Source organism: Hevea brasiliensis, unplaced genomic scaffold (genome assembly GCF_030052815.1).
Source record: "Hevea brasiliensis isolate MT/VB/25A 57/8 unplaced genomic scaffold, ASM3005281v1 Scaf7, whole genome shotgun sequence".
Classification (NCBI taxonomy): domain Eukaryota; kingdom Viridiplantae; phylum Streptophyta; class Magnoliopsida; order Malpighiales; family Euphorbiaceae; genus Hevea; species Hevea brasiliensis.
In genome coordinates this window covers 1,473,492-1,492,606 of record NW_026615250.1, presented here as the reverse complement: position 1 = coordinate 1,492,606, position 19,115 = coordinate 1,473,492, and the positions used below count along the sequence as shown (strand labels likewise).

The following is a 19,115-nucleotide window of genomic DNA, read 5'->3' as shown; positions in this document are numbered from 1 at the left end:
GCTCTTGAGATTGAAATTATTATCTGATTGGGTGAATGATTATTCTTGCTAAACACGCGTGAAAGAATAAATTTTCTTGAATGGAATGCCTAGCTTCCATATCTTGTTACAAAACAACGGCTTTCTTGATTTTAACAGGCTCATTGACCAAATTTTGATCCTTTGATCGAGGGCTATGACTCGATTATATCAATTAAGTTTAATAACCCAGAGGAAAGTGATTGATGAAGAATTAGAAGATGCCTAATTTATGAGTTAATTGTATAAAAAGAGTGGAAAAGGAAATGGCAAATAAAAAATATTATGATATGTAAAGACATGATTTTGGGTTTGATGGTATTGTATAGGCAAGAAAAGAATCCGAAAAATCAATTACAAAAGTCTCACCTACGCCTGACAGATGAATCATACACCATTCTAGCGTTCAAAGGAAACGATCAACGCACGTAAAATTCTGGCTAATTTTGCAAGGCCGCCATTGGACACTCAAATTATGTGTTGCATCACAAAAGGAAATCAGTCAATTCTTTATCGAATGGGTCTTTTTGTCTTGGGATGTTATCTTTCACTCAATACCAAAAAAATTAAATAAATAATAAATAAAACCGAACCTAAGGAGAAAAAAAAACTCTAATAATGGAAAGACAAGATTTTAATATTAAAGAAAACAGGACCTTAATATTAAATTTATTTGAAACGGACACATAAAAAAGTAAATAAATAAAATTAATCTAGAATAGTACTGTAGCCACAAAGAAATAAAAAAAAAAATTGCCACCTAGTTTTTAATATATCTTGAAAACTAACTTATAAATTATATTTTTTTGAAAGTGTATTTTTGAGGTTGAGGTATAAGTGAATGATAGAAAAAAAGAATATTTTGCATATTTCTGTAATTTTTTAAAAATTTAGCTTTGCTAATTTTTTATGTCTTCGAAAAAATTATAGAGCCTTGAGGTAGAAGCTTCAAAAGAGATGACATGCAGAGTGACCATGCAAAATTTCCAAAGCCATTTAATAAATTGAGAAAAGATTATGCCGTTGTATTTCATTAAAGAGAAAAATCTCTTCATGGCTTATTTGTCTTTCTCTCTCTCCACTGTCTCAACCCAACCTTTTCCATCTCCCCCTCCATCATCTCTCAACTTTCCCTTTCTTCCAATACCATTCTTTAATGTGATTATAATTTCCAATATATTGAAAAATTTTGAGACACATTTAAAATAATACGAGGGGCTTGAATATAATGAACATTTCATTCATATATTATTTTTTTAATAAATGAAATTCAGATTGGAGAACTCATCAATCATGATTTCACAATTATAAAAACATTAACTCATAGTACTAAATCAAATCTCATGTTTATTTTAACTCATAAATTGATTAAATCGATTTATAAGTAGAAAGTCGTAAGTAGATTAGTATTTATTTTGACTTATAAGTTAAAAAAAATAACTAAAATAAGTTAAAAGTCACAAATATTAATTAGGTTAAAAATTAACCTATTCTCTTTGAGCATTCAACTAATATTAACAAGAGGTTAAAAGTTACAGGGTAATAATTTCTCATTGTTAACTTCGTACCAAATACCCTATTAGTTTAAAAGTTGAAAAAAAATTAGGTTAAATTGGGAAAAAAATGTTTAGAAATACTTGATTTTGTTTAATAATAATTTATCTATTTAACAAAGTTGAAAAGCTTGCTATTGAAAGCTCTTTCTTTTCCAACCCTTTTGTTGCTACACTATTTTGAAAGAACCCAAAAACTCTATGAAAAATGCAATAGAATATATAAATAAATGAGCTAATGAAATATGAAAGATGTTGAAGGAACAGAAAATATTAAACTAAAAAATGTTATCATCGTACAATACAATTGCAAATCCCTGAATTCAAAATTTTCTTTCTATAATTTCCAAGCTCTCATGACTCGCGACGAATCATTCCCATGCAGGATAAATGAAGGAGAATCTGAAATGCTGTCTCTGCGATTGTGGCATTGTTAGGAATAGGATGCCTCTTCAATCTAATATTCAGATTGTTCTGCCCTAGTAAAGCCATGTCATTAGATAAAGAATGTCAAGGACCAATAGTCTGGAAACCAACCAGAAAACGGAGAAAAATAAGCAGCAGCATGTTAGATTGAATGTAAATTATTCAGTTTCTGTATATTTCTGAGGCAAAAAGACTTCCAAAGGCAAGGTCAGAAAGTTCTGCCAAATTTGTACTATTCGATCTCTACTTCCAAAAGATTGAATTTGAGGCTTGACCTCTTCAGTGTCAAGCCGAGAAGGGAGGTCAGAACAGTGTTAACGTGAACTCTGGATTTTAAGTTGCAATGACATGATCACGACGTATAGTGGAGTGGAGCGAAGAAAGCTAAACAAATAGGGTGATAATAAAACATGTAATTTACAAACCTGGAAAATGAGCTACTGGCAGCCAACTAAAGAACTGTCAATGAAATAGCAGCAGAGCGAAGCCTAACGCCATCACTGTCCCATTTAGACTGTGGTGCAGTAGCTCCAGCAATAATTGCCTGCATTAGATTACTTGATGATTTAGAATATGAACAAATCACAGTGATAACAAGAACAACCTGTGAATGAGATAGCTAAGTAAGAAATCAGGGTTCTGAGACATGTTTAGCAAGGTTGATTCCATAAAAGACCTGCAGCCTAACCAACCACTGGGCTTAAAGTTTAGTCGATCATTGTTTCCACATTTCATGGGTTGTTTGTAAAAGATAGGCAGCAAGTGAAAAAATGCTCTAACAGTAAAAGTGAGTATGCCAACCTTTCCACTGTTAACTGCAGCTACTAGTGCCACATGTTGTTCTTCTCTACCAAATTCATAAAAATAATACGTCCTGAAATAAATCAAGGGACAGAACAGCATATATTAGAAAAGGAATTATAGAAAAGATCCATAATTTTCTTTGAATATATCATTCTTTAATTTCTTTAGATATCATGTTCTTATAGTGATTTTTTTGTTAATCATACAAGTTCAGTACTTCTGCAGAATCTGAACAGGTGTTTTCAGCATCCAATTAAAAGAAATGATCTCCTTTTATTACTGATAAATGCAGGAAATTACATGGTACGCTTGATATTATTGTAACCTCTACTTCCTATTCCTAGGTACTACTTTTTTTTGGAACCTATTCCTAGGTACTATTATTAATTAAAAGAAAGGGGAAAAAGTGTTTCCTTGTTATCTTTATTTTGTCTCTAAAAGTACCACATCTATTGTTTACAAATTTTCTGTAAGAGCACCCGAGTCCACCCAAAAGTTAACCTCACCTGAAACCTTCCTCTTCCTTTATTTTTATTGTTCGAGCAGAGTATAAAGTTGCTCCACCTGCCATTGTAGCATAACAACAATTTAGAACCACATTAAGTATAAAGAAGATTAAGAGAGAACTTCAAACTTGTTCTTCCAAATAAAATTTGATAGAAAGGAAAAAGCAGGAACGGTGTAAATTTATATGTATGTATAAGAAGATCTATACATTTGATTTTCAGTTTTAAAGAATCAAAACTACAAGAATAACTAAATTCAAACATGAACATACCTGGAACAAAGATTTTTGCTGCCTCCCTCAGTGAACCTATATCAGTTATATCCTTAGCCTGTTCAAGTTAGCAACACTACGTTATATCCTTAGCCTGTTCAAGTTAGCAACACTACATAAGTTCTTTGTGGAGTTATTCTGTATGATCTCAAATTGAACCAACTTTCAAATTAGGGATCTATGGAATTAATCATCCATGTTAATTAGTTTTCTTTTAGCCCAAAAAAAAGAGAGACAATAAAAAAGGAATAAATTATTTTATAAGGATTTTAAGTAACAAGCAACTTATTTTTGTGGTTAAAGGTTGTGGATTTTATAGTCAGGGAATTGAATTTCTCATGGCACCCTATCGAACACTAAGCCCCATAACTAGGTTAAGGTAAGGGAAATCTGTGGCATTTCACCATGAAGATATGATGTTTAGCAGAAGTATTAATATTATTGTGAACTTTTAAATGTTGTGGATATTAGTTATGTAATAAGGGATCACGTTAAATTACTGTAGATGTCCACAAGCAAACAGCATAATTCAGAGGTTTGTAATGGTAAAAATATCTTCTCAAAGTTTCTATGTGCCAGAAAAAGAAAATAGCATAATTTCTATGATACCTCCAAGAAAGTGATCTTGAGTTGATTGGAGGGGCGAATGACCACACTCAGAACTTCAGATCTGTATGAGCAAAAGCCATAGAAAATCACACAAAAGCTTAAATATGAGTTTCACAAAGACCAAAGGAAGTAATCAAACATTACAAGAACCAATTTTCTCAAAAATAAGTGAAGCATAACAGACAAAAATAAGTTTTTAAACATTTTAAGCCAGTGAAAAGTTAAGTAAATAAATACATCAAAAAATATGGAACTTGATTTGAACTAATATACCCATCTGGAGATGCAAAACGTGCTGCAAAAGTCTTTGGCTTTGCCTTATCCCCATATAAAGACAATCCCGCATTGAAATCCTGAAAACAGTGAAAAAATCAACATTTGTCAACAAAAGCCATGAAAATTTTTGAACTTTGTAGTACTCAAACCAAGATACGAATGAATAATGTAATTACTTTTAAAATTTGCAATGTTTAAAGCTCAGTGCCACCAATGACCATTTTGTTGTACCCTTGAAAACTCATCAAATCAAGACCTATATGAATCATTCATGCATCTGGCAAGAAAGCAAATCCTATCAATGAGAGTTTTTCAATAGTAGTCCTGAACTCAAACAGTTGATTACAAGCTAGTAAAAAGAAGAAAATGAAAGGAAAAACACAGATTGACCCCATTGTGGACAGTCCCATAAAAGATCTAGCTCAAGATCCTAACCAAAAGATCATGGTACTAGATAGTTATATTTCCCTTTAGAACAATAATTATAATAAGAAGTGTAGCATAATATGGGCTTCAATCTTTGCAATATTGGATCAATCAAATGGATGCCACAATCACCACATAGGTCATCAATTATCATGCAAAATTCCAAATCATTATCAATGGCTGCCAAAACACGTACAGGCACTTGTCAAAATTGATTTTATTATGAACCCAAAAATTCAAAATTAAACTAGCAACACCATATTTGAGAAAAATCACATTCCATATTAAGGAGTATATACCTCTGGCTCCATTATGTCCTCAAATTGAGGAGGTACCCGGATGGCAAACCCATCACCATAGAACTGAAACCAAGATTTGGTGTTGGCAATCCCTGAAAGAGCCGGTTTTGAAGGGGACAAAGATTCATCTAAGGACAGTGCAAGTGGGATTTGAGTAATTAGCGAAACGACACCAAATGAAGTAGTTTTGAAGATAAATTGTCTCTTGGAGGAAGTGTTGAGGAGGGTAGAAGTAAGAGAGGTGGGTTTTGGGGAGTTGGAGATTTTGGGATTGTGGTTTTGGGGAGATTTTGGGGGCTGGAAAGAGAGGGAGAGCAGAATGGCCATGAGAGGATACGAGCTTGAATTTCATGGCCGTTAAAAAAATGGAGGGAGATAATGTGGGGTAGGGTTTCAGGTTTTTTATATCTTGGATTTTCTTGCTCATGAAAGGGTATTTTTGGGCTTTTAAAGAATGTGTGGGAATATTATTATTTTCTAATAATCAGAGACCAAATTGTCTTCATGGTTTTCCTACTAAAATTTTAGATTTTGCAATCCTGATTCTCGAATAGACCAAATTGTCCTCATAGTTTTCCATGGTTGAGAGACGTTATCCTCTTCAAAATATAGCCAGCCAGCAATCCAAAGCACAAAATCTAATCCACCCAATTTCCAGAACCCAAGAGAAACCAGAAAATGTTGTAGGAAACCATACCATAATATATCTCCCTTTGTCTACCATTACTGATCTGTTGTTCTCTCTCCCATGGAAACCTTACTTTCGTCTCACTCTCCATCCCCTCTCTTCAATCCGAAAGCTTCCTCACACAAAACCTGTTTACCCCCATCACTTCAACCAAGACCTAACTCACTCTCTCTCACTAAAACCATCACTTGTAAGCTCAAGGACCACACTCCACAATCTTTTAAGCCATTTTTGCCAATACCCACAAGCTGGGTTTCTCATGCCCAGCAAGGCCTGGCAGCTGTAGCTCTCTCTTTGGCACTCAACTTTAGCCCACTCTTGTACACTGGCAATGCACTAGCATCTGAGTTTGATGTTATTAATGAAGGCCCACCAAAGGATTCTTATGTCGTTGATGATGCTGGTGTGCTCAGTCGAGTGACCAAAACTGATCTAAAGCAGCTATTATCAGACTTGGAGACTAGGAAGAACTTCAAGATTAATTTCATCACTGTTAGAAAGCTTACTGTAAGTCCTTTTTTTTTCAGTCTTTTGGGAAGTAATTAAAAAAATTGTTTTATCCAAATATTGGATAGACATATAACTTAATTGTGCCAAATTATGAATTCAAGTGCCTTGGGAATGTTTTTGTAACTGGTAGTGAATAGAAATTACTTTTGGTCTTCAGAGCAAAGCTGATGCTTTTGAGTATGCTGACCAAATTCTGGAGAAATGGTATCCCACTGTTGAAGAGGGCAACAATAAGGGAATTGTTGTGCTTGTAACCAGCCAAAAGGAAGGAGCAGTAACAGGGGGCCCTGGATTTGTCCAAGCAGTTGGAGAGAGTGTTCTTGATTCTACTGTCTCAGAGAACCTTCCTGGTAACTATGCACTTTACTTTTTTATGTTTCAATTTTATGATTGTCTTCTCCTATGTGGCTGTCTTGGTTTTTCCATATTTATGAAGTTTAGGGTAATAATTACACATAATTTGAACAAATTAGATATCTATTGAAACAATGTGTAATTTTAATCTTCATTACCTTCCCAGTAGATGTCCTCCCCTTCTCAATGCCTTCCACCACTTAAGACTCTTCTACTAGAACAATTGCATAATGGCCACGAGTTTCTGACCGCTAACGATGTTGAGTCTTTCAATAAGGACCTCTCCGAAGCAACTCAGAGCAATCTTAAAGCCAAAATAGAGAATCCAGACCTGAGCTAAGTACCTTTCACAGGTTACCTCACCTTAGTAATTTAACAGGAAACTGTCACCCACCCCCATCGCTGAGTAGTTCTCAATAGATTGTAGATGGAAACAGCCGATTCAATGTGTTCTAGTACGTAGCTTTAGAAATCTGCTGATTCAGAGGTTTTAAGCCTAATATGATTTCTTTCATGTGTTGCATACAATCTTCTATCCTTGAAAATATTTAGGGGGATCCCTTCATTCTTTTATCCCTGAGGCAGGCCTAATTCATATCTGAGATAGCCAGAATTATGCATGATTCAATCTTACCATAAGTTGTAGAGTACCAGATTCATGCCTTGTTGTTATAGTTCAGGCACCTAGTCAGCCTCCACTATTATATGAGTCAGATATTCAATCTTATTTAGCCTAAATAAAATTTTACCTCATTGAGGTTGTGTGTCAGTGAATTGTCATCTCCCTTTTGCAAGCTCCAATTGTGAACTAGTTCAGATGTCATTTATCTTAAGAGATGAGGATGCATACATTTTCTCATGCTGCAACTCTTCCACTGGTTAAAATGTCATCAATAGAGATAAGGATACTATTGAAAAATCACAAAGGGTGAAATGTCCAATTGTTTATTTAATCATGAGCAGCAGTGATTACAATAGTTAAGATATGGCATTCATGCTGATTAAATATGTGCTTTTCAATTGTAGTATTGGCTACAGAGGAGAAGTACAATGAAGCAGTGTTTAGCAGTGCAAAGAGGCTAGTAGCTGCCATTGATGGGCTTCCAGATCCTGGGGGCCCTAAGTTCAAGGACAATAAGAGAGAATCCAACTTCAAAACCAGGGAAGAGACAGAAGAGAAGAGGGGACAATTCTCTCTAGTGGTTGGAGGTCTTTTGGTGATTGCTTTCGTGGTTCCTATGGCACAATACTATGCGTACGTATCCAAGAAATAGGTAATACATACTCATTTAGTTAGACTTGCCCCCCCCAAATTATTTCCTTAAAAGTTTCAGATTTCTGAAAATTGGTGACCTATAGTTGTACAATGTTAATCTCGACTATAAATCATAAATGAGAATTATGCAAGCCATGTCAAATTAGATCATTGAACTCCAAAACATGTAATAATTTAGAAATTGCACTCTGAATTGACTTCCGGTCACAAAGTACATCACTTGTCAGAACTTAATAATATTAATGGCTTGCATATAATATCAGCCATCAAACAAATGAATGAAATAAATATAGCAGAGTAAGTAAATTAGCTCTTCAGAATTTGAGATTTAGCAGGAAAGGCATTTTATCTGAGAAAGGTGGATCAGAATATTTTCCCGTAAGTATCTGTGATGAAATGTACTGATTTGCAGCCTCTGTATAATGGATTCCATCCCAATTCACATATTCAGTACCATCATTGCAAGCTTTGACAGAGACTGTGGTCCCATTCAAAACTTTTGTTTGCCCACAACCAATCCGACTGTCATAGTTTAATGGTGGTCCTCCGTAGCCACAGCAAGCCATTATGGGTTGCTCAAATCCTGCAAATTGAAAGCCATCCAGGTCAAAATTTCTTTTATCTTCATCTTATTTATCTTCTTAACTTGTTTGAAAAAACCAGCATTCAGTACTCTATTCTACTAAAATTTTCGTAAGTGAAAATAAACTAATGTTTTTATAAAAACTATATGGCTATGAGTTGACTGTGAACAGAGGTATCAAGAATTTAAAGAAAATATTCAAAAGATAAGAAAAGATAAAAGTGGAAAAGAGTGTATCAGTGTAGCCAGCTACGTAAATAAGGAAATGCGGATATAATTGAAGTTGGTTGAGCATATTCATTCATTTTCACCAATACTAACGGGTGCACTCAAGACAGCAATCTTAATTGAGTGAGAAATGCAACAAGGTTAACGGCATTGCCAAGAAAAATTTGAGGTAGCAGATGTTGGAGCTGGGATTCTCCTAAATTGCGCAAGTGTAAACTCATTTAAGAAGCAAAACGGAAAGAGATGAAGCACACTAACCATATCGAGAATAGTTTGAGATAAGGTTAGATTTTATAGTGTAGATATCAACATATGTGACATTTGAATCCACGTATTGGCCCTGTAGTTTTTTGCAGAGAGCATGAAGCTGCAGATTAAAAAGTTTAGCTGCTTGATTATGCCCACTGACGCATCCAAACTCGTCAAGCTTTGATGGATCAGTTCCAAATTTCGCAACATTCTGAGTCAAGCATCCAAGAGGACCTGTGTTGTGTATCCAAAAATTCCTTGCTCCTTGATCATATAATCTCTATAATAAGAAAAGGCAAAGCAAACCAATCAACAGAGGAGAATTTTTGAAGTTTTCATCCTTCCAAGATAAGTTAGTGTTGATTAAACAAACCTTGATTCCAGCTTCAAATTCTACCAGAATATTTGGAATTGAGGCGACTATTTGATCAAATGTTTGGGAATAAAATGCACCAGCTAGATCATTCTGCCCTATATCAAACATGTATAGCCCCTTCTCAAAATAGTCTTCTGCTGGAAGATACTTATCAAGTTTCTTACCTATAAGAAAGTGTAAAATCAGAGAATCCACTAATAAATCTTTTACTTTAAACATTAGCTTTTGCTAATGAAACTCCAGTGATTGTTTACGACAGCTCCAATCAAGTTTCCAACAATCAATGTACATACCTTTAGCCAGCAATTCAAGAACCCGTGCTTTGAATCTGAAAAACTGATTCACTTGAATTCCCAATGAAAAAGGGCTAACTGATCCTGCAGTTGCTGGAAGTATTTTAGATCCTGCAGCTGCAAAGTTGCATCCTTTTCGAAAATTTGGCAACCCAACAGACTCCAAATAGGCATTCAGGAAAGGCAGATCCATTGCATCCACTGCAATAAAACCAAAACAAGATGAAAATTTTTTATAATATCTAAGCAAATAGTACTTTCTACTCAAAACAGTGCAAAAAGAAAAAGAAACCCATCAAAGGAAAAAGCTTTTCAGTAGCGGTGAGAGATATACTGAGGAAATCAATAGCCAGACGGCCATCGCAGTATCTCCCAGATGGTTTTTGAAAGTAAAATTGCCCATAAGGTGGATTGATGGTTTCAATCCCAGAAGAAACAAGGTTGCCAGTGTCAGAATTAGAATCACCAAAGTTGAAAACAGCAGGGAAATTGAATTCTATGGAATGTACCAGAGGCAAGAAGTAGAAGACGCAGATTAAAGTGAAAATTTGGAGGAAACAGTTCTGAGTTGCCATGGACAGGGTAGAGCTGCAGAGTAAGAGGGTATGTTTATTCACAAGAAAGAAGAAGAAGAAGTTGCTTTCTGTAGGATGTTAGTTACCAACCGTAAGAGAGAAAAAATGGTGGTACTGGTAGGTCATTTGTCTACAATCAAAGTTTTGCCTTGGATTGTTTAAATTAAAAGAACCAAGAAGGAAAGCAAAATGAACATCATAATCTTTCTTTTTGTTTGGTTATGACTTGTTTCTCTACAGTATTTTTGTATATTTCCCATGGTGGGTTACCATTAAAATTGAAGGGAAAAACTTCATAACAATGAGATGTATTACATTAAATTAATAAGTACCATGCATTTGGGTGTTCTATAAGAGAAAAATTAGGTGTCAAATGTGATCGGACTAAATGAGAGAGTACCAACTGACTTTTCATGATTAGTGAACAAATAATGTATTTAGTCAATAAATAATTATTATTAATTATATTTTATTCAGATAAATTTATTTTTATTTTTTTTATTATTTCAAATTATAAACTATTTTCTAGTTTGAAATAATTAATTATTTATATATTTATTAATAAATATATCTTTATTTAATATGTAATAAAAAAATAAAAATTTATTAGTTCTAAGGATAATTAGTAACATGAGTTATTTAAATTATAATAAAACAATAGGAGTGGAGGGTACATTAGAAAATAACTATACAAAATTTGTCATTTTAATTATAGTAATTTTGTGTTTTTAAAACTATATAAAAATAAAAGAAAATCTATTTGAAATTATTTATACTCATCTACTGTATTTATTGATTAGTTTAGTGTAATACTAATAAATAAATATAATACTGATGGAGCAAAACGTGGCAGGCTTTAAGTGTTTTCTAAAGTCTGAACCAATTAGGAATTTGCTAGCAGATCTTAAAAAATTGGGCTTAAAGAAGTAGGAGTCCAACTTAAGCAGAAAGAGTAAGAGCAAGGGGAGAGCTATACTCAGAAAATCAACAATGAGACGGCCATCACAGAACCTTCCTGAAGGACTTTTGAAGTAAATTTGTCCATTAGGTGGATCGAGGAGGATGCCAAGGCCAGCAACGAGTTCACCTGTGTCAGAGTTGGAATCGCCAAAGTTGAAAACTGCTGGGTAATTAAAATCAACTGATTTTGCTTCAGATGGGAGAATGGGTAGTATTAGTAGGGAGAGGAAAGCAATAAACTTGGTAGCCATGGGAAGTTGTATTTACAAAAATCTAAAAACAGCTCAAGACTTTTTACGATATGAAATGATGAGAGACAGTAAAGGGTTTTTATGTGCATACTGAATGCTTGCTTTGAATTATAGAAAGGCAAAATGAGAAGCAAAAGCAAAGCTTTTCTATTTTGCTTTTTCGATCTTAAGTGTGTCCTATCTTTATATCAATTAAATGGCTTGTACTAATGAAAGCAGTAGGCCAATGCCTCCATGGCAATTAAAAAAAAAAAACCGCAATTAAGGAGGAATAAATGGTTTGATCTGTGTATCATTAATGGTCAATTTTGGATTATGAAAAAACTGAGGCATTTCACATGCCAGTGGGACAAACCTGAGTTCCACTGTGCAAGCAAAGGACTTTGAATTTCCCTTCCAAGTATAGCATACTCTCTGGTTTACTCCAATGTTTTATTGTGTGCACGCACACGGCTACAGCTAACATGGCTAAACTTATCACTTAAACCACCCAGATAAGAGAGAAGATGTTCACTCTCACCTCCACCCCAAGTGACAGAATCACTCGTGAATTTAGGTGATTACATAGCAACCATTTGCGAGGTTGAGAAGGAAAGCACACAAAATTTTTGCTTTGCTAGTATGGACTTTGGGGTTGTTGTGCACAAATTAGGAAATATAAACAGTTTTCAGAATTGTGCGGATAAATGCACACTATTGGTTCTGACTTTACCCGTTAAATTTACATTCAAGAGATAGCTTGGATGGTGAAGACGCAAGAAATTTGCTGACCTTGGTTCACCCAAGTTCTAGTGGTTGTGGACTGAAACTTTCCCTGCAGTGTTCAGCCACAAAGTGGAATTAGCAATTTCTCAATTGAATTTAATCTTAGAGGGTGTTTGACTTAACTTATAAAAATCAGCTTATATATACTAGTGTTTATAAGTTAATTTGAATTTATAAATATTTAAAATTTTAAATAGTTGTATGTTTGGTTAAAATGCTTATAAATAACTAATAAATCATTAATGTGTTTGGTAAAAATAGCTTATATGCACATTTATTATTAAAATGACTAAAAATGATACTAATTTTAAAAATTAAATGAGGATAATATAATAAATACTTGATCGAACTAATTTATAAACACAAGAATTATAAGAGAGTGTAATTTAACTACTTATATTTGTCTTTTGACTTAAAATACATTTTTAAACTCATAAGTTAATTTAAAAATAAATAATTAATTATTTGATAAAATTATTTAAAATTAACTTTTAAATAATTCAAATATTTTGTTAAAAAGCACTTAAAATCAATGAGTATTGTGATTATTATAATAAAAATAATATGATATTTTAAAAAATTATTAGTATAATATAATTTTTTACTTGGTCAAAATATTATTTTAAAATAAGTATATATCTTATTTATAACTTTTGACTTATTTTAAATGGTTTTTTAATTTATAAACTATATCAAACACTAATCTACTTTTGATTTTTTCTTTACAAGTAAATTTGACAAACTTGTAAGTCAAATAAAAAACTCTCTAAACACCAAAATTAAAAACTAAATCTCCTAGCTTATTTTTTTTTTAATTTATATGCTTAAAATTTATTATAAACAGACAAATCAACCTATTTTTAAAACTTAAAAAATGGTTTGATAAGACAAATATCCTCTTAGACTCATCGTCAAGTTTACCACCATTGACCACCGTTAAGCCCTCCTACAACCACCGCTTCTTTTCCATTCCCACAAATGATGAAACTTCTATCTGCTCCTTCAATATTACAAAATCTAAATAAGTGGACATGCCATACATTCTTGACATTACTTACAGCACCAGTACTCCTGCTGCAGCCTATGTAGTCAGTCATTTATATGCACAAACAAACATAAGGAGAAGGTATCAAAACGTGCAGTCATTAATAAAATAAAAAATAAAATAAAAACCAGTGGAACACTTAATTACTACATAATAACTCATTCAGCTGCTAGCCATTTAAGAACAGTATACTCCATTGTGTTCGAGTCGCATGCTCTTGTGACCTCCATAATCTCTAGGTAAATTATTATCAATCAGGAACGTCCAGTTTTGTCCATTTACTGCCTACTAACTAAAATAGTCAGTCATTTAAGTTCAATATGCACAACTCATCATCATACAAGCAATAGAAGGCAGATCAAAACATTTTGTACTGAACTTGTTCAAAAGGAACAATTTTTTGGTAAAATCTCAATGATTGTAAAAAAAAAAAAAAAAAAAAAAAAAAAAAGGCCATAGAATCTGAGACATGGCCTAATCCGTTGTGCATTTTAGATGGAATAGCAATATCTATTTTATATCTTCTTCCCAGGGTGATCATATTGATATTAACAAAATTAGTAAGCTGTGTAATAACCACTTCCTGTGCTTGAACCCCGACAATTGCACAAGTCAGCACCATTAAGTAACATACCCCTCAATCTTACTAGCCACTGCTGTAGAGTAGTATAATTTCATTTCAGCATGCTAAGCAGAGGGAATGATCTGACCCATGAGATGAAGAAGCTTAGAATATTTGAAATCTTTCTCATAACACTTGCATTTTCTCCAGCTTCCTTGTGCAAAGCATTAAACCTTTCAGCAGCTTCCATTCTGGCCTTAAGAGCCCTGTTCTCACTTTTAAGCTGCAAGATTATATCTCACAGCACTTCATATATGGAAATAAATATATATAATACTCAATCTATTTAACTATAAACTCTGACATGGAATCAGATTGCTTTGAAGCAAAATCAAAGAAAGAATGACCTCCTCTGCTCAAATATATTAATTCCACATGTGACACAATTCCTGATAGCGTCAATCAGAAAATCTTTAGGAGGCAAAATAACTGTCAAAAGGCATTTTGCGAAAGTAAAAAATGTATCAGATTATATGTCCTAGTTTTATCCATTTATTTTCATACTTGTACATATTAATTTAGAAGATATGGTATTTGCAACCATAAATAACTTGAATAGTCATCACAACAAGAAACCATCATCCATTGAAATTGCCCCTATGGGATCTTTATGTATTCTGCTTACCTCCTCAATGGTAAACACAAGCTCTTCTACAGCCTGCTGCAATGAGGAAATTGTTCGTAAAGTAACATCTTCATAGGCTGATTCCAAATCTTCGAATGAACTAGGATCAAATAATATTCCCTCCAGTATGAATAACTCTTCAAGTAACTCCACATCTTCAACATCTAGTCTCTCCCTCAACTACAAAATTCAAATCTACTTCAATAATGAAAAAAGTAGTTTGATGAGTAATGTGACAACTTAAGTCTCACCCTAATTAGAATTCTCTCACACAATTCATCTTTGGTTGGAGCAACATCCTCATGCTTTTTGGCAAGTTTATCTTGGGCACGATTGACAAAAGGTGATGTCTTTATATGCTTTGCCCTGCCACAATGTCAAATACAAAAATGGAATGGAAATGTCATGAAGTGCCTAAAAAAAGGTGAAAAGCCAGTATCTTTCATTTAAAAAAAAATCAGTACAGCATCTTTGCACTGTTGACAGCTAAAAGAGAATAGAAGATAGCCTAATGAGCTAAATCAGATTTTTTTTTCTTTCAATCAACTCTAATCTATCTTTCTTACGTGGTAAACAGCATAAGTTCGGGATTTTCCTACCTCGCACCAAAGCGAAGGGTGGAGAGAGTTTCTGCTGCATTTAAAGGGCTTGGAGAGCAACAACATAGTAATGCAGTCCTTGAGTTCCCTCCCTGTAAGATGAGAAACTGCACCTTGTCAATACAAAATTACAAATTTGTTATACAGTATGGTGAGTTGGATTGAGTGTGGAAACTAACAAGAGCATCTTGTAGAATCCGAGTCAGTTTGGAATCGCGATAAGGGATGTGGCTTGCTTTGGTTGTTGGACCACATGTCAAAGCATTTATTACATTTCCTAAGACTGATAAAGATTTGTTGATAGTCTTGGCTTCTTCAAGAACTTTCCCTTCAGCTCCAGTTTTCTCTACCTTCTCAGACCCTGCTAAGTCCACAAGAATTAATTTTCCAGTTTTCACCCTGCCAGAAGCACCAAAATTTTGATGATTAATTTACTTGAAATCTTGGCTACAGGCATGAAAACAGATAAAAATACCTCTTATCACTCAGCTCTGACTGAACCGTGAATATGTAAATACAATGACTTCTACTGCTGGCCATGTTCATTTCTATCATGTTGAGTTTGCAAAAAATAATTCTCAAGACTTATAGCAACTTGGCAACTGTACCGCCAATAAAAGTACGGGGTAAAATGATGGTATATTCAAAGAATACTTTTCTTTTAGGTAAATGATATCAACAATGAAAACACAAGTTGATATGTAAAAAAAAAATAAAAAAATAAAAGATACGGGTCTCTCCAACAGCTCTGTTAGCTATCCCACTCTGCAATGTCAAGCTTTGCATTAGAAGCTGGGCTATTTAAGAAAGAATAAAGAGAAAGTTCTCGGGCAGTTTGCATCTTACAGACAAGCTTTGTAAAGCATCTGCTGGGTCCGAAATACAAATCTGGAAAAGGGCGGAAAAAGGGCACGCACAAGTGAGTAAACATGTAATAAGAAGCATTTAATGAGCAAGTCACAAATACGTATGTCCCAATACGACAAGAAGCTGCAATTTACTGTCAAGAGATGCTATTTCTTGTAACATATAAAGAGTTCACATATATTCAGCAAAAAAAGTCATATGAAGTTCAAAGCAAGAGCACTCTATCTCCCGATTATATCACTATGGCCATTGATAAAACATTCTTTAGTTGACTGGTTATTGTTTAAATTTTGACCAGAGAGTAGCCACTCAGCTTTTCATCCAAGGAAAGGCAAGTGGATAAAGACATCATAAAAGCAAACTATTCATTGCAACTATTAAACAGCAGAAAAGTATGAAGTACAGCATGTCAAATTTCTTTTTCCTAGATCAATGCCAAAACTAATCAAAGTGCATGGTACAAGAGCTAAACAATCTAAGCTCACCTCCGTCACTCCAGATAACAATATTCCTTGAACTTTACTTTCCTTAATCAATATATTGTCCTTCGTTAAATCAAGAAGATCCCTATAAAACAGAAAGCGGTAACAGTCAGTAGTGAGACTGCATGTTGGAACATAATAGCAGATTTGGTAAAAGATCACTATTCCAGTCATGGATTTGAGAGCGAACTATCAAAGTTGTGTAAAATCAAAATCTAGAATACAAAAACAGGGCATGCACACCTTACTTTCTCCATGTAGATTTCTACCTGAAGGCAGAAAAACATTTACAAATTATTGTATGGTCGACACTAGTGAGGAGTCCAACATAGAGGGAATTTGTCTCAATACCATTGACAACTTGATTCTATACTTGTCTGATTTGTCAGCAGATTTAATACACTCAAAAAGCCCATCTACTACTCTTGGAAGTAATCCTTTCTTCAGGTCATCAAGTTCCAGGATGCTAGGGCCCTAAATAATTTATTAAATTTCACATTGATAAGGTTTTTAACCTATCTTGGAACCATTTCCGGAATATACTTATGGGATTTCATGTTACCTCCATGCTATAAGTCTTCCCAGCTCCAGTCTGCCAATAAATGCGCAAACAAAATTTGTCAGTGTGAGACCAATTAACAAATTCAACATAGAAAGATGAAGAGAAATATTTCAATCTTTGTGCATATGTAATATGCCGTTGCCTCAGGATTAGGAATTCTTAAATCATGTATATATCTCGATATATAATGGATTTAACACATATATGCAGAGATTTAATTTTCAGCATATGATATGTGGAAGCATTTAACCCAAAACAACTAAATCTAACCTGTCCGTAAGTGATGATCGTTCCATTTACTGCATTAACAGCACCTGCTTGATAGTCATTAAAGCATTGCATGAGAACAGTAATTCAGGAACTCAAGTGAACTTAAGGCAGCTTCAAAGATTTGGTTATGATTCCCGTTAATAAAGATAATGAAACAAAAAAAAGTATAAAATAAGATCCAAATTTTTTTGCCCCATTCCTGTATACTCTTGAGACTAAACACAAAATTCCCAAATCATAGTGCGAAGAAAATGTAAACGGGTTCTGAATTATACCTCGAACAATAGGGAGAGCTAGAAATTCGTAGACGTCGGCTTGCAAAGATTCCTCATAAAACACCTTATCAAAACTAAAGGCAAATTCTTCTTCCTTCTCATCCTGCCAAAAACAAAACAGAAATCAATGTTACCACCAACAATGGATCAATCAACTCTGTGAGTAAATCTATGGATAGAAAGGTAGAATCATTAGAACAAATACTGGATAGAAAAAATACTGTGGTAAACGAAGACCTTGAAAACGAAAGTTTCACTGTCCATACTGCGAATGCAAACACTATCACCATTATCTCTTTTCTCTTTTGAGCTCAAAGGCCTGAAGCGACAAAACACCGTTATATTTGCCATCACTTTGCTGCTCCCAAACCTCGATCTTCAGATGAATCTGTTCAAAATTCGTCACAAAAGTTAATGAAAACCTAATTCATATGGAGAAAATAACATCTCGATGATAAATTTGGATAGACGTTTGATTATGTACTTAACAACTTTCAAAAATAGTAGGAAATAAAGATTTTTAATCTCGTATTTCAAATTCCTTGGAATCATATATAAATGTGATGATCAATAAGCTTGTGGAACTGTGTTTGTTTGTCGAAAAAACGAAGGAAGATAAAGCATAACCAGATTTCGGATGCAGAACTCTATACAAGTCTTTCAGGGATTATAATCTCGTCTCTTCTATATTAGAAATTGGTTCAAGGCGAGCGGAGAATAAAATGATTTTCAAATTGAAGAATTTGATGACGAAAATTGTCTTATATTTTATGGGCAACCAAACGGAAAGTAACGAAACGAAACTCGCAGTTCTTGTGAATCTTCGATTGGCGGGAAAGACAACGTCGTGAAAATGAAGCTAGGCAGTTGCGCTTTTACAAATATAAAATTTGCGCATTTGACACGTGGTATACTAAAAAATAATATTCAAAAATTAAAATAAAAATTAATAACATTTGCAAAATTAACTTGTAAAATTACTAAAAAATATATTTAAAAAAATAATAAATGAAATATATGCGTTGTAAATAATCTTTTATACTTTTTGAACGTTTAAAACAGGGGAAAATTGCTAAAAATAAACTTTTTAAATAAATTAAAAAAATTATCAATTAAACTATTAACTTTTTATATTTATTGAATTATATTCACAATTTCTTTAAAACGAATTTTAATTGCATTATATTTTATATATAATAAATATCATATTTTAATTTATTTTTATATAATATTAATGAGTTTTAGTTTAATAATATTAAAATTATATTTAAAATTTTTAAAATATAAATTTAATTAAATTAAATAAAAAAATTAAATACAACAACGAAAAAATAGGATGGGAAAAACCCCACCACAACTAAATCTCCCCAACCCATCATTACCAATAATTTAGAAAATAAATTGAAAATTATGAGCCTTAGATTTAACTCGATACTTTAAGAGGATATAAATAGAACACCTTAAGAGAAAA

At 33.4% G+C, this 19,115-nt stretch overlaps 4 protein-coding genes across 9 annotated transcripts; 1 reads left to right on the top strand and 3 right to left on the bottom strand.

Moving 5' to 3' along the window:
• Positions 1-1,773: 1,773 nt before the first annotated feature.
• LOC110658032 (uncharacterized) lies at positions 1,774-5,719 on the bottom strand. 5 transcript variants are annotated; one of them, XM_021815492.2, is made up of 8 exons: positions 5,190-5,719; positions 4,462-4,541; positions 4,189-4,249; positions 3,580-3,637; positions 3,308-3,365; positions 2,799-2,871; positions 2,423-2,541; positions 1,774-2,096 (listed from the first exon to the last, which is right to left on the bottom strand). In XM_021815492.2, exons 1-7 carry the CDS (start codon positions 5,514-5,516, stop codon positions 2,449-2,451), a joined length of 750 nt encoding a protein of 249 aa, XP_021671184.2. In that variant the 5' UTR covers positions 5,517-5,719; the 3' UTR covers positions 1,774-2,096; positions 2,423-2,448. The 5 variants fall into 5 exon arrangements, with proteins under 5 accessions (XP_021671184.2, XP_057998757.1, XP_021671186.2 ...); XM_058142774.1 differs by having other exon boundaries at positions 1,774-2,050; XM_021815494.2 differs by having other exon boundaries at positions 1,774-2,045.
• Positions 5,720-5,809: 90 nt separating this feature from the next.
• LOC110658031 (UPF0603 protein At1g54780, chloroplastic) lies at positions 5,810-8,167 on the top strand. The gene is made up of 3 exons (XM_021815490.2): positions 5,810-6,384; positions 6,545-6,737; positions 7,768-8,167. The coding sequence occupies exons 1-3, from the start codon at positions 5,938-5,940 to the stop codon at positions 8,013-8,015; spliced, it is 888 nt and encodes a 295-aa protein (XP_021671182.2). The 5' UTR covers positions 5,810-5,937; the 3' UTR covers positions 8,016-8,167.
• On the bottom strand, positions 8,168-11,601 carry LOC110658030 (GDSL esterase/lipase At1g54790). 2 transcript variants are annotated; one of them, XM_021815489.2, is made up of 5 exons: positions 11,298-11,601; positions 9,747-9,947; positions 9,451-9,617; positions 9,087-9,357; positions 8,168-8,600 (listed from the first exon to the last, which is right to left on the bottom strand). In XM_021815489.2, the coding sequence occupies exons 1-5, from the start codon at positions 11,530-11,532 to the stop codon at positions 8,332-8,334; spliced, it is 1,143 nt and encodes a 380-aa protein (XP_021671181.2). In that variant the 5' UTR covers positions 11,533-11,601; the 3' UTR covers positions 8,168-8,331. The 2 variants fall into 2 exon arrangements, with proteins under 2 accessions (XP_021671181.2, XP_021671180.2); XM_021815488.2 differs by lacking the exon at positions 11,298-11,601 and adding an exon at positions 10,081-10,644.
• Positions 11,602-13,813: 2,212 nt separating this feature from the next.
• Positions 13,814-18,464, bottom strand: LOC110657975 (kinesin-like protein KIN-1). Its single transcript, XM_021815413.2, has 16 exons — positions 18,272-18,464; positions 17,882-18,032; positions 17,645-17,747; positions 17,370-17,413; positions 17,100-17,129; positions 16,889-17,011; positions 16,781-16,806; positions 16,541-16,622; positions 16,035-16,076; positions 15,920-15,953; positions 15,664-15,736; positions 15,368-15,587; positions 15,189-15,280; positions 14,841-14,955; positions 14,590-14,769; positions 13,814-14,187 (listed from the first exon to the last, which is right to left on the bottom strand). The coding sequence occupies exons 2-16, from the start codon at positions 17,993-17,995 to the stop codon at positions 14,017-14,019; spliced, it is 1,449 nt and encodes a 482-aa protein (XP_021671105.2). The 5' UTR covers positions 17,996-18,032; positions 18,272-18,464; the 3' UTR covers positions 13,814-14,016.
• Positions 18,465-19,115: the final 651 nt, after the last annotated feature.